This window comes from Ascaphus truei, chromosome 3 (assembly GCF_040206685.1).
Source record: "Ascaphus truei isolate aAscTru1 chromosome 3, aAscTru1.hap1, whole genome shotgun sequence".
Taxonomy (NCBI): Eukaryota; Metazoa; Chordata; class Amphibia; order Anura; family Ascaphidae; genus Ascaphus; species Ascaphus truei.
This window is the reverse complement of record NC_134485.1, coordinates 347,441,082-347,455,163: the sequence shown is the minus strand read 5'-3', so window position 1 is coordinate 347,455,163 and position 14,082 is coordinate 347,441,082. Positions and strand designations below refer to the sequence as shown.

General features: G+C 47.5%; 1 protein-coding gene across 2 annotated transcripts; it reads right to left on the bottom strand.

Annotated features, from left to right (window-relative positions):
* Window positions 1-1,008: 1,008 nt before the first annotated feature.
* AAAS (aladin WD repeat nucleoporin) lies at window positions 1,009-13,078 on the bottom strand. 2 transcript variants are annotated; one of them, XM_075591817.1, is made up of 17 exons: window positions 12,982-13,078; window positions 8,892-9,015; window positions 7,735-7,862; window positions 7,554-7,609; window positions 6,520-6,611; window positions 5,879-5,925; window positions 5,663-5,761; window positions 5,230-5,373; window positions 4,036-4,156; window positions 3,785-3,909; window positions 3,647-3,707; window positions 3,377-3,467; window positions 3,133-3,226; window positions 2,984-3,051; window positions 2,801-2,882; window positions 2,217-2,301; window positions 1,009-1,955 (listed from the first exon to the last, which is right to left on the bottom strand). In XM_075591817.1, the coding sequence occupies exons 2-17, from the start codon at window positions 9,012-9,014 to the stop codon at window positions 1,812-1,814; spliced, it is 1,560 nt and encodes a 519-aa protein (XP_075447932.1). In that variant the 5' UTR covers window position 9,015; window positions 12,982-13,078; the 3' UTR covers window positions 1,009-1,811. The 2 variants fall into 2 exon arrangements, with proteins under 2 accessions (XP_075447932.1, XP_075447933.1); XM_075591818.1 differs by lacking the exon at window positions 12,982-13,078 and having other exon boundaries at window positions 7,735-7,882; window positions 8,892-9,018.
* Window positions 13,079-14,082: the final 1,004 nt, after the last annotated feature.

Here is a 14,082-nt window from a genome sequence, read left to right as displayed (position 1 = left end):
TAAAATCCAAATCCTAAACGAAATGTTTAAAAGTGCTCAAGAACGGAAAACATTTTAACTCACAATGATAATGCTCTGACACTAAAACAAGGACTCAATGCTGATACGGGGGATTTAACACACTTTCATAATTTTGTGTAATGTTTCTCCCTGCCCGTTAATTTTACAATTAACCCCCTCAAACCCCCTGCACACTGTTCCTTTCATCCATTTATTGCCCTATCTGTTTATCCCTTCTCTGCATCATCTGCCTTAGATGGCCATCTTGTTTTTCTTACATCCGTGTTAAACTCATGCAATCTTTGTAAAGCAGTATTGCTGACCTGAAGAGAATGAACTCTCAAAAGCTTGTCTTATATCTATTGTTAGTCCAAATAAAATAAAAAAAAGGTATCACCCATACTGCAATACTCATTTACTCTGCACCATCGCAACTGGACCAACACGGGTCATTTCAGCAGGACAATGACCCGAAGCACGAAGCAAAAGCTACACTGGAGTGGTTAAAACAAGTAGAATGAATGTTCGAGTGGCCCAATCAAAGTCCTGACTTGAATCCAATCGAACATTTATGGCGAGACTTGAGGATTGCAGTCCATCAACGCTCCTCAACAAACTTAGAACTGGATACATTTTCCTGTGATGAATGGGCAAAAATGTCACCATCCTACTGTGCAAAGCTAGTAGAGACCTATCCAAAAAGACTAATAGCAGTAATTGCTGCTAAAGGTGCTTCTACCAAGTACTGACTTAAGGGGCAGAATACTTGTACAACATGAAATGTACTGGTTGCATATTTCCTTTGCTGACATTTAACCTCCTCTTCATATAAGCGTTCAGTTTAACCATACAGCTTTGTAGCTTTAAATAAAGTTTGTTTGAAAACCTGTGTATATATTATTGTAATTCAACACAATCTGACTGTTAGCTTGTGAATACTTCTGCAAACCACTGTGAATTTAAAATATATTTAGTGTAATGGTTTTGGCATAAAAAATGAAATAGAACTTATTCTCCATAGATATTTTATTTGGAAATTGACAGAGAAAAAGATTTATTTGCACACATCCAATCAATCAGGTAGTGATTCATCCATGGTTTGTGTAAAGGGTTTGTAACTGGTTACAATTGTGTGTGTCAGAGGTTCAAATACACTTATGTACATTTGTGAGGCGCAGGAAATTAGAGAAACATCTCTCAAGTGCCAGAAGCTACTGGAGTAACTAGCTCCATGTCCATCTGAATAGGAAGAGTATTTCTATAGAAGTAGAAAGTTCAAGATATATCAGACAATAGTGCAGCTGCTCGCAGCAATGTTCAATGCTTCATGTTCTGAGGGTGGACTGCAGAAGTTAGATCTGTGATCAGTAAACAATTGAGGACACTTCTGCATTTACCATTTATGCAGCATCACAATATGTATCTGATCTCACCAGAACTAATCTGAATGACAAGACAGAACCTAAACTTGTACATACTCTACATTGCAGAGTAATGTGCATCTGTAACAGGCAAGCACTGTCCCCCAGCACATGGAGTTACTGTGTCCTCCATGGTACAGCTCAGAGGTCACAGTGACATGGTGTGGGTGGCTACAATTCTTTATTTAGAGCCCTAAAATAATGTTTCTTGTGCTAATGAAACCGGGTTTAAATGTTCTCCCTTTCTGGTCTTATAGCATTAACCTGTACAGTGTAGTGTTGAATGGTGCCTTTTTTTAAATGAGTGCTCATGCAGCATAACATGTAACCAGGGTTCAAAACATAAGAAATTACAGAAGGGCAGCAGTTTGCGTGGTCACTCGCGGCCATTCACGTCTCGGTGAATAGCGTCCGTGGTAAAGTTGTGCTGCTGGCATTTCCTGACACCGCATTGCTGCTCTCAGGGGTATAGCGTGGGAACTGTGCGTTCACAAAGTAGAAGGGTACATGAGAGAGACGTCCCGAGGTCCACAGCTAGGGAGGAATGGAGAAAGTCAGCACACAGCACATGCTGTGCCAGTCATTCCAGAAAGTTATCAGCCACCCCGCCAACCTCTGGTCCCAGAAAGAGCTTGGTTTGTCACCAAGCCCACCCTCTCTGCACTGTTGTGTATTGTCACTGACCTCTACTCCCCAAGCTCTGTACGGTCATAGACACCACCATCCAAAGCCCTCTATATATAATGTCCTTTCAAGTGCAGTGACCACACCCCCACGCAGGTAAATACTCCTTACCGTAGAGAGCAGCGCCCCCTTCTGGAAGTGTGGATGAAACTGCATGAGTTGTGGAGCATCCCCCTCCTCACCATGAATGAAGCCACTGATGACAGAAGGAGGAAGATACTATTAGCACAAGAACCTCTCCTACAAAACCAAAGTAATCTGTCTGGTAAGCTTTTCTGGACTAGACATCCTTGTTTCGTGTATCTATTAACCTGGTAATATACTCTATATCCGCTATCACATTCATTGTGCTGGGGAATATTTTGGGCCCTTATCACCATACTACTACTAACTATGCGAGACATTCCTGTGATAAGAATCTCCCCTCTACAACCTTCATAGCACCAACTTCACCGTCTCCCAGAGGAGCCATCTGTTAGAATATCACCCCATAAATGATCACAAAGCACATGTGACCGTACCTACAAGAGGAATCCCCATCACAAAATCCCATGTAAGAACATCGCACACACCTAATGTTCTCCTTCCCCCACAAAAATTACACAGCACCACTTTGCTTGTTCCTGTGGGAGAAGCCCCAATGAAAAAGCAAGTCTTAAAATGTAAAAAAATAAATACAAAATTAAGAGACGTACCAGGGGAGAAGCTCAAATATGGGACTATTGCGTGTCCTGAACACTGCAATCAGTGGGCGGTTCGTCTCATGCTCAGGGGGTCCTGCAAAGGCAGAAGAGAAAATCTTCATACACAAACATGGATGGGAGTCGGATAAACAAACAAGTCTTTAAAAGTCAGACACGGTAAGAGCTATCCAGAACCTCTCAGTATCACTGCAAGTCTTTCTCCACTTGGGTCCCAGGTCATAGATTGTACCTCCCCACCAATTCTGCAACACAAACATATTCCACGTTTAGTAGGAACTCAACCAACTGTACCACAAAGTCGCTGCCGTTACAGGTTCACTCGCCTGATTTCTTCGCTGTCTGTCTCAAATATGGTTTCTGATACATCAGCGACCACCGTGGCGCTCTGACTGCCTCCCACGCGGCCCTGCATCTCTCCTGACAGGATATTGGGAGATAAGTATCACTGGGTCCATACACAGAGCCACCAACATCCAGAAACTGTATCCCACAGCACTTTATACAATTCCAATTTACAGAGAACCAGACAAGTACGCAGAGCTAGAAAAATAGCCTGACATCTCTCACCATCAGACACCGAGAAGGACAAGCTGTATATTACAGACTCCCCCTTCACAGAAAACAGCAGGCGACTTCCATCAGGACTCCAGCAGCCAGCCTGAGACAGACAACCAGAAACAGAGACAATAAGCGAGATGTGGGGAGAGTCCAGGGAGAAGGCAATAAAAAAAAGTCTAGAGAAGAGCAGAAGAACACAGTCCAGTAGTGACACTGAGCTTCAGTAATTGATATGATTATCTGAATACACTTGCAGGTCTCGGCTTTCTAACCACACACCTGGCAGCGACCCTGCAGTGTTGGCCAGCGCTCACACGTCCACATCTGGGTCTCCCACACCCTGCAAGACACAAAACACTGTGAGACTGAGACAAGTGTGCAAATGTACACAACAAAACAGAGCACCCCAGTCCTCACCTGAAGACAGCAGATGGTGTGGTTGCCAGCACTTTGCTGCCGTCTGGAGACCAAGACAGGAAAGTAACTCCCCCTCCTCCAACTCTCTGCAGCGGCACACAGCTCTCCGTGGGAACGTCCCAGACCTGCAGAGTGAGAAAGGGAGGCCACGCAGGGGACCCGAGAGGAGGGGGTGACGGGATGGAGAAGGTTCAGGGCACAAAGAGGTATAGGAAGAAGGTTGGGAAGTGGAATAGGTCTGCATTCCTCACCAGCATAGTAGTGTCCACAGGAGAGGCAGACAGCATCGCTCCACCCCTGGGAGACCAGGACACGCTGGTGACCGGACTGTGGCCCGGGTGAGATAGTATCTGGGCACAGCCAGAGGAAGGTCTGTCAGTGAGGGACAAAGAAAGAAAACAATGGAGAACACAGGTCAGAACCAGAATACTAAAATGATCATTCAAACAGCAACAACTTCCACAACACTGAAAGAGACACACACACACACACACACACACACACACACACTACTGGGTAATTAAACCAGAATCTCCCATGTCAGAGGTGAGTATCAGTGGCAGAGGGACCAGAAAGGTGATTCCAGACCATGATAATAATAAAGGTGAGACACACAGACTTTCCACGTCCATAACATTTATAAATCACCATTCAAAGCGCCTTCAAATATTTGTGCAGCCACCTCTGAGCTGGAGTTATGGCAGCACATTGCTGGTGCTCTGGTTTGCATAGTATCCTCCATTTGGAGGAAAGAAATTAGGCTATATCAGCTGCAATTGTGTACAAAGTCATATAGAAAGATGAGCAGTAAAAGGATGACACCGATGTCCTGGGTGCAGCACAGTAATAAACCAAGTTTGCTTATTTGTATTATTGTTCTATAGTCTAAAGGGGCACTAATAAAAAGTGTATAAGTTCAATGCAGTGTCCATTTAGACTAGTTTAGGAATACAAAGTAATATAAAGGAATCAACTGAAACCCATATGAAATGTGAGCGTGAGAGACAGGATGCAGCAGGATGAATGAGATGCTTTCCAGTCTCATTCGCAAAGGTATACGGGATTATTACCTTTATAAATCGGGGCTCATGAGCAACATCACCTATAATAACAATGGGTCCTTGGGCCCCTTCTAAAGGTGGCCAAAAAAATCAGAGGCAAAAATATACAGCAAGATTCCTCCTTATATCAGAGGCAGCCGCATGAGTATGTGAAGTGTATTTGTGAAGCCCTTTGGAACTGAAAAGTATGATACAAATACAAATCACTAATGTAACCACTCTACAAAGCTTCTGCAAACTGAACAGCGACCACAAGGTGTCACTGTCGCTCCATCACAACAGATAGGAGGCCCAAAGCATGTTACAGTTAACATGTCACTCACTTTCGAGGACATTTCCTAACCGAACGTGAAGGAGGAAATGTGCATGTGCACTGGGTGTTACCTTGTTGACAGGGAGGTGGGGTCCACGTGCCACACCAGCACACAGGTCTGACAGGCCACAGCCAGGATGGACGCACACAGGGGCTTCCACGCCACACTTGCTACATCCTTCTGCAGGCGATGCTTCAACGTGGGCACAGTTGTGCTACGGGAGTTAGAGGGATGAGACAGGAAAGCCCTTTCCTTCCCCATCTCATAGTGCACTGTCTCTGTTTTATCTGTATCTGACCCAATCACATTCTTGTCACTCCCCTTATAGCCCCTTCACCCACTACTTTTGCAGTTTTGGTCCTACTTCAAGTGCACTTACCCGCTGCACTGCTGAGCATCCACACATACACAGCACTGTACATCCCTAGTGCATAATCCTGTTATACCAAGACATTCAGGACATGCACAGCGTCCACACAGCGGTCACTCAGCCCGGTCCTCACCTCCCTGCGGTGTAGACTCGAATGGAGTCATCTAGAAGAGCCAGAGCAAACTTGTTGGTGTGGGGGTGCCAAGCGAAGGCGCGAAGTGAACAGCCAGCCCTGAGGGGCCAGAAAGAAGAGGGGGTAAAAATCACATGACACACTGGACTGGGTGTGCCCCATCACATGACTCTGGGGTGTCATGCCACATGATGTATCCCTCTGCTGAGAACTCACCAGTCAAGTGCCTGAGAGAACTCAGCTGTGAGATCCTCGCTTCGCATCTGTGGGGAGAGACAGGGGAGTTAACGCGTCACATTGCTCCTGGCTCGGAGGTTAGAACTATACAAATTCTGTATGGACTCTTAGTCCTCCATTCAACATGCTGGTGAAGCCGTCCTCTCCTTGCTAGGAAAGAGTTCTGCTACTCAAAAACTTTCCCGACAAGGGAAAGATGGACTTGCACCGTAATCATGCTTCAGTGAGAATTTGGGGGAAAAGTTACATGCGACAGGACATCATAGGAAACAGTTATTAGACACAGGAGTGTTTATCAACTCGTGTCTCAGGCCGACATTCCCTCCCTTTATATTAAAAGGTTTCACACGGTCGGAGATTGTGTAAGCCTCACTTCCCAAAGAAGTGAATGTCAAGGGTGAAAAATTATAATGCAGACAGAGGCAGGAAAAAAAATAAAAAATGATAAGCTGGTTGTACATCAAAACACCTTGATTGAAACATAGACCCTCATGTCTAATTTAATTAGAATACACACACGCACATTTTGCTTACTACAGGAAATACCTTGTTGGCAATGCAGACGCAGGCTGCTGAGCAGAACAGTGTGCGACTTCTACCCATGGAGTCGTACCACTCACCGTAAGGTGTGGAAAGAGGGATCCATGGAACGAGGAAACCCAGCGGCATACAGCGAGGGAGCAGTGGGACGCGCGGCACAGCCAGGGGGGCACTGCCGGAGCGAGGGAGAGAAAATGTGTCATGTGAATGCAGCGAGGGGAGGAGTAACGGAAATGCACTGCTATGGGTTGTATTTATACAGCTAGTTTACACTTCTACCAGCCATGGTGGCCCTTTGAGATGTGTAGATCTGTTGTAGGTGCTGATACCTTTTAGGGGACAAACAAGCAAGTTGTGCATACTTAAAATTTTAGTGTACAGAGTTTTCCAAATCAGGTCCTTTCAAAGTATGTATAAAAGCTCCCACATTTCCTGAAATATCCCCCAGGAAAGGTTCACACAACACAGCATCATAGTGGGGATGGAGTAGGGAGCGGCTCGGTTATACAATCTATAAAGCGTTATTTATAGGAACACAGTTTAGTGCCGGTCATGCAGTCTACAGTTATTATTGATGTAACTGTGCATCTGTATAGAACTTGGCAACCCAGGACGTGGCAGCTTTATAGATCTAGGAATAACTGCTCAGTAACATGAACAATTACAATAACATCTGCCTTATACAGCAGTGTATACAGCGCTGTACGTAAGTATCCGACAGGCATATCGAGCTCCAGCACCAAACAGTGCACAAGAAATATTGCCGAGATGACAAGCTACATTTTTAGTGACTGAACAGGGGTTTAAAGTGCCGTGTCCACGGTTAGTAGAAGCAGACAGAGACATTCAAACTTGTTCATCGACATCACCACTAGGTCACTTATTAATGTAGAAGTATGTAGGGTTGTGTAATCCTCTCCTTAGCGTCCTGTGCCAGACCTTTTTGGGGGGCATTGTAAATTAGGTGAATTTACACGTGTGCAAATGCACCGATTATTTCTAAAAAGCTGGGGCACGCGGTGATCACCGAGGAGAGGTTTGAGAAACCCTGATGTAGAGATTAGGGCAGTGACATGACATGGGGTAGTATGTTGGTTTATGAGACTTCTCTCACCCTCCTTCTCAGAGTTAGACATCTCCTCCAGGAGCCCAGCAAGCCCCACGTGGTGCCTGAAACATACATTGTGCAGGACATCAGAAAGGACCAGAGACTGCAGCCAGTATCACACAGACAGGCAGCAGCAGGGCAGGGATTATACAGAGGTCACACAGATAGGTGCTGTGGCAGAACTCACCATGCATTCAAACAGCGCTTCCAGACAGCCTCCCGGTGATCAATAAATGCTGCCTTACTGCTCAACTCCATCCTACCGGGAGCCTTCACTGCGTCCAGAGGGATCACAAGCTCTGGGAGATTTACCAACTAGAACACAGATACACAACCTGGAAGGATCAGTAGATTAGGGCGACCCACCAGTAACACAATACAGCTCGGAGTGACCAGACATCCACCAATGTCCCCCACACACACCCAGAACATCCAGTGCTCAAGTTATCAGGAGACAATCACAGGACTCCAACATCTATCACAGCAGAATACTGGAAGCATGAAACACAGCAGACTCCAGCCGGAGGCTGCAGGAGATTTAAGAAGATTAATTACAAGAAATTGGGTACTCAGAATAGGGAAACCCCTCACCAGGCTAAAATAATAAAACATGCCACCTAGAGTATGATATTGTGGGCCTGTCCTGGGGGTAATATCAGATTGCAACCATTTTCATGTAGGACACATAGATGGGATATATTTTATTTTTAATCCAGCCTTGGGAAATCCAAGAGATGAGAAGATGCCCTTAAGTGTTTTCAGTCTTTACAGTACAGGAGTCATGTCCCTTTTACCCATCGTCACATGAATGGTGGTCTTCAGCCTGCTTAAGGATTCCCATAAAGACAGTAGCAAAGCTGAAGCCTGGACAGTGGCTCTGTATTACCCGAGCCCAAACTTGGATGTACAGGTTACTCCATGCAGTCATTTGCAAGTGTCATCATTGTTCTGAATTTGAGGATTTTCCGAGCACCACTGCCCCTGTCTTACCATCTCCAGTTTTCATGGTATGACCAGGATAGTACAGTATGGCTACTGACAGCATCACTGCCGCCACTACAATCAAAATAGTCTATATGGAGGGAGACGTTTTTCTTGATTGACTGAGGATGGTTTATCTGTCTGATTTATGAAGGGGAATAGTGGCAGACAGGGGTCTCCCTGGACATAAGAACAGGAAATTAAGCAACTCAGATTCATGTAAAGAAACTAAATCGGGTTTTGTTGTTGCATTTTGTTGGAATGAGCGACTGGCGTAGCTAATCATGTCAGTTTATAAACATTACCAGTACACACCAGGAACACTCCATACAGCCAGTGAGAGCAGCGTGTGTACCCTCTTACCTGAGCCTGGAAGGAGGCAGGGGGGCTGTTGTACACCAGCCCCGGTACCATCTCATTGTTAAACTCATACAGGGTGACCTCCCCACGGGGCAGAGGGGCCGGGAAAAGCCCCAGGGTGCACATCCTGTAGGGTTGGGGGGAGACAGGACATGAGGTTGTGTTACTGACAGGATTATTACAGCTAATCCTAGAGAAAAGATGGGGTCCGCACTGCAAATCGTGCACCCCAAAACTGGAACAACCTACCGGAGACTCTTACATCCACCACCAGTTTAAATTCTTTCAAAACTAAAGCTGTCTCACATTTTAATCTGGTCTGTAACTGTTACATACGCCTATAATATATATTATCTCTTAGGCCGCGCGTATAGTGCTCGCGACAGGCGACGTCGCCGCTAGCGAACATTATATTTCAATTTGCGGCGGCGGCGCAGGCTTACTGGCATTTGATTGGTTATGGGGCTGTCACAAGGCTTACTATAAGCGCACGCGGCGGCAATGCATTTGTTTTGGGGTGACATCGCATCACCATACGCACGGCCTTACTGTGCATGCAATGTCTTGTATATAATGTATAACCCTGTTTACTTATGTAACCCTGTATTATTATTTATCATCTTAACTCCCCAACAACCCTGTTAACACCTTTGTTGCCAGAGGGGTTGATGCACTGTGAATGCCTCAATCAGGAGTTCCCCCAAACATGAACCCCTATAGTGAAGTAGTCCTCCTCCCCGTGCCCCCCTATAGTGAAGAAGTCCCCCTCCCCGTGCCCCCCTATAGTGAAGTAGTCCCCCTCCCCGTGCCCCCTATAGTGAAGTAGTCCCCCTCCCCGTGCCCCCCTATAGTGAAGTAGTCCCCCTCCCCGTGCCCCCCTATAGTGAAGTAGTCCCCCTCCCCGTGCCCCCCTATAGTGAAGTAGTCCTCCTCCCCGTGCCCCCCTATAGTGAAGTAGCCCTCCTCCCCGTGCCCCCCTATAGTGAAGTAGCCCTCCTCCCCGTGCCCCCTATAGTGAAGTAGTCCCCCTCCCCGTGCCCCCCTATAGTGAAGTAGTCCCCCTCCCCGTGCCCCCCTATAGTGAAGTAGTCCCCCTCCCCATGCCCCCCTATAGTGAAGTAGTCCCCCTCCCCGTGCCCCCCTATAGTGAAGTAGTCCCCCTGCCCGTGCCCCCCTATAGTGAAGTAGTCCCCCTCCCCGTGCCCCCCTATAGTGAAGTAGTCCCCCTCCCCGTGCCCCCCTATAGTGAAGTAGTCCCCCTCCCCGTGCCCCCTATAGTGAAGTAGCCCCCCTCCCCGTGCCCTCCTATAGTGAAGTAGTCCCCCTCCCCGTGCCCCCCTATAGTGAAGTAGTCCCCCTCCCCGTGCCCCCCTATAGTGAAGTAGTCCCCCTCCCCGTGCCCCCCTATAGTGAAGTAGTCCCCCTCCCCGTGCCCCCCTATAGTGAAGTAGTCCCCCTCCCCGTGCCCCCCTATAGTGAAGTAGTCCTCCTCCCCGTGCCCCCCTATAGTGAAGTAGTCCTCCTCCCCGTGCCCCCCTATAGTGAAGTAGTCCTCCTCCCCGTGCCCCCCTATAGTGAAGTAGTCCCCCTCCCCGTGCCCCATAATAGTGCAGTAGTCCCCCTCCCCGTGCCCCCCTATAGTGAAGTAGTCCCCCTCCCCGTGCCCCCCTATAGTGAAGTAGTCCTCCTCCCCGTGCCCCCCTATAGTGAAGTAGTCCTCCTCCCCGTGCCCCCCTATAGTGAAGTAGTCCCCCTCCCCGTGCCCCATAATAGTGAAGTAGTCCTCCTCCCCGTGCCCCCCTATAGTGAAGTAGTCCTCCTCCCCGTGCCCCCCTATAGTGAAGTAGTCCTCCTCCCCGTGCCCCCCTATAGTGAAGTAGTCCCCCTCCCCGTGCCCCATAATAGTGAAGTAGTCCTCCTCCCCGTGCCCCCCTATAGTGAAGTAGTCCTCCTCCCCGTGCCCCCCTATAGTGAAGTAGTCCCCCTCCCCGTGCCCCCCTATAGTGAAGTAGTCCCCCTCCCCGTGCCCCCCTATAGTGAAGTAGTCCCCCTCCCCGTGCCCCCCTATAGTGAAGTAGTCCCCCTCCCCGTGCCCCCCTATAGTATGTATGTATGTATGTCTTTATTTGTATAGCGCCATAAAATGTACATAGCGCTTCACAGTAGTAATACATGTCATATAAATAACAAATATAAATAACACATCATGGGAATAAGTGCTTCAGACATACTGTAAAAGTAACATTAAGGAAGGAGTCCCTGCTCCGCAGAGCTTACAATCTAATTGGTAGGTAGGGAGAACGTACAGAGACAGTAGGAGGGAATACTAGTAAGTGCGTCTGCAGGGGGCCAAGCTTTGTGTCATGTGTCCATGATTATCCAGTGCTACTCATATGCTTCTTTAAGCAGATGTGTCTTAAGGTGGGTCTTAAAGGTGGATAGCGAGGGGGCTAGTCGGGTATTGAGGGGAAGAGCATTCCAGAGGTGTGGGGCAGAAAGTGAGAAAGGTTTAAGGCGGGAGAGAGCTTTAGATACAAAGGGGGTAGAAAGAAGACATCCTTGAGAAGAACGCAAGAGTCGTGATGGTGCATAGCGAGAAATTAGGGCTGAGATGTAATGAGGGGCAGAAGAATGTAAAGCTTTAAAAGTGAGCAGTAGAATTGAGTGTGAGATACGCGATTTAATCGGAAGCCAGGAGAGGGATTTCAGCAGGGGAGACGCTGAGACAGATTTAGGAAAGAGTAGAGTGATTCTGGCAGCAGTGTTTAGGATAGATTGTAGGGGAGACAGGTGAGAGGTAGGAAGGCCGGAGAGCAGGAGGTTGCAGTAATCGAGACGTGAGAGAATGAGGGCCTGAGTCAGAGTTTTAGCAGTCGAGTAACAGAGGAAAGGGCGTATCTTTGTGATATTGCGGAGGAAAAAGCGACAAGTTTTAGAAACGTTTTGAATATGAGAGGAGAATGAGAGAGAGGAATCAAGTGTGACCCCTAGGCAGCGTGCTTTGGCTACTGGGTGAATGATCGTATTTCCAATAGTAATGTGGAAGGATGTAGTAGGGCCAGGTTTGGGAGGTAGTATAAGGAGCTCTGTTTTTGCCATGTTAAGTTTCAGTCGGCGGATGGCCATCCAGGATGATATTCCAGAGAGGCATTCAGAAACTTTGGTCTGTATAGCAGGTGTAAGGTCAGGGGTTGAAAGGTAAATTTGTGTGTCGTCAGCATAGAGGTGATATTTAAACCCAAAAGATGTGATTAGGTCACCTAGAGAGAGTGTGTAGAGAGAAAAGAGAAGGGGTCCCAGGACAGAGCCCTGGGGTACCCCCACAGAGAGATCAATAGAGGAGGAGGAGGTGTTAGCAAAAGAGACACTGAAGGTACGATGGGAGAGGTAAGAGGAGATCCAGGATAAAGCTTTGTTCCGAATACCAAGAGTATGGAGAATGTGAAGGAGAAGAGGGTGGTCCACAGTGTCGAATGCTGCAGAGAGGTCGATAGTGAAGTAGTCCTCCTCCCCGTGCCCCCCTATAGTGAAGTAGTCCTCCTCCCCGTGCCCCCCTATAATGAAGTAGCCCCCCTCCCCGTGCCCCCTATAGTGAAGTAGTCCTCCTCCCCGTGCCCCCCTATAGTGAAGTAGTCCCCCTCCCCGTGCCCTCCTATAGTGAAGTAGTCCCCCTCCCCGTGCCCCCCTATAGTGAAGTAGTCCCCCTCCCCGTGCCCCCCTATAATGAAGTAGCCCCCCTCCCCGTGCCCCCTATAGTGAAGTAGTCCTCCTCCCCGTGCCCCCCTATAGTGAAGTAGTCCCCCTCCCCGTGCCCTAATATAGTGAAGTAGTCCCCCTCCCCGTGCCCTCCTATAGTGAAGTAGTCCCCCTCCCCGTGCCCCCTATAGTGAAGTAGTCCTCCTCCCCGTGCCCCCTATAGTGAAGTAGTCCTCCTCCCCGTGCCCCCCTATAGTGAAGTAGTCCTCCTCCCCGTGCCCCCCTATAGTGAAGTAGTCCTCCTCCCCGTGCCCCCCTATAGTGAAGTAGTCCTCCCTATAATGAATCCATCTCCTGCCATCCTTAATAACTGGCGATGCCTCGGGGCGCCTCTCACCTGACCCCACTCCGGGAAGCCAATTCAGAAAACGCGCGGCCGCAATACAGACGGGTCCCCACATGGACCAGTTTCCATGGCACGTTGCGGGGGAGACGTCAAAGGGCGAGCTACGCCCCCGTACTGCGCAAAGCATCATGGTCTTTGTAGTTTGGATGAGTTTGGTCAGCTCTGACGTGATGTGTTGTAGGGTTAATGATTAGCAGGGCGGGTTTATTATACTTGCAGCTCCTGGATTTATAGCCCTGACTTTAAACAGATCAGTTTTTTTTTTCATTAAGAGCCTTGCATTATTATTATTTCTTTTTTTAAATTAATTATTTGTACTGAAATGCTCAAAAGACAACTGCAATGTAACTTATTTAAAACAATAACCATTTAACCTACACTTTTAACTTAAATTAAAACGTACTATTAGCCATGTTCCTGAAACATTGATCTATCTCTGCCATCTCCCTCCCAGAAGTACTTACTTACCTCGTGGGATATCTGTAAATAAGATAAGGAGTAATTGAAGGCTGCAAAATGTATTGTGACTAACTGAGATAGCACTGACCCAGTGTGTCATGTATAAGGGGTGCATGTATAAGGGGTGCATGTATAGGGGGTGCAGACAGAGGGCTGATGGTACAGTACTGATGTAACTAAGCTAGAGGGTATCACTCATTTTCATTTACAAACCTAGAGTCCCATTAATGTTTTATTTACAAACCTAAAGTACCATTACCGTTACATTTACAGATGTACAGTTCCACTTGGTCACAAAAACGTTGTCCTAGGAACACTCCTTTTCTGTTATTTTTTTACGGCATACATTCTATCTATTGTCTTATCACTAGGACCAACGTGTTTAACTGGCTCAGCATCTCTTGTAGTTAGGCACACTACCGCATGCCTTAATCTTCAGAGCAAAGTAGTCGATCTCTATAAATTGAATATGTGCGTTAGTGTTTCTAGGCCCTGCGTCCGCAGAGCCAGGGCCATCTTAACAGCATTATAGGCCCCTGGGCAAAGCAGTGCACTGGGCCCTGCCTACACAACCCCAGTCGTTAACTGCCTCCAGCGAATCCGTTACAATATTCTGCTTCCATAACATTGCAA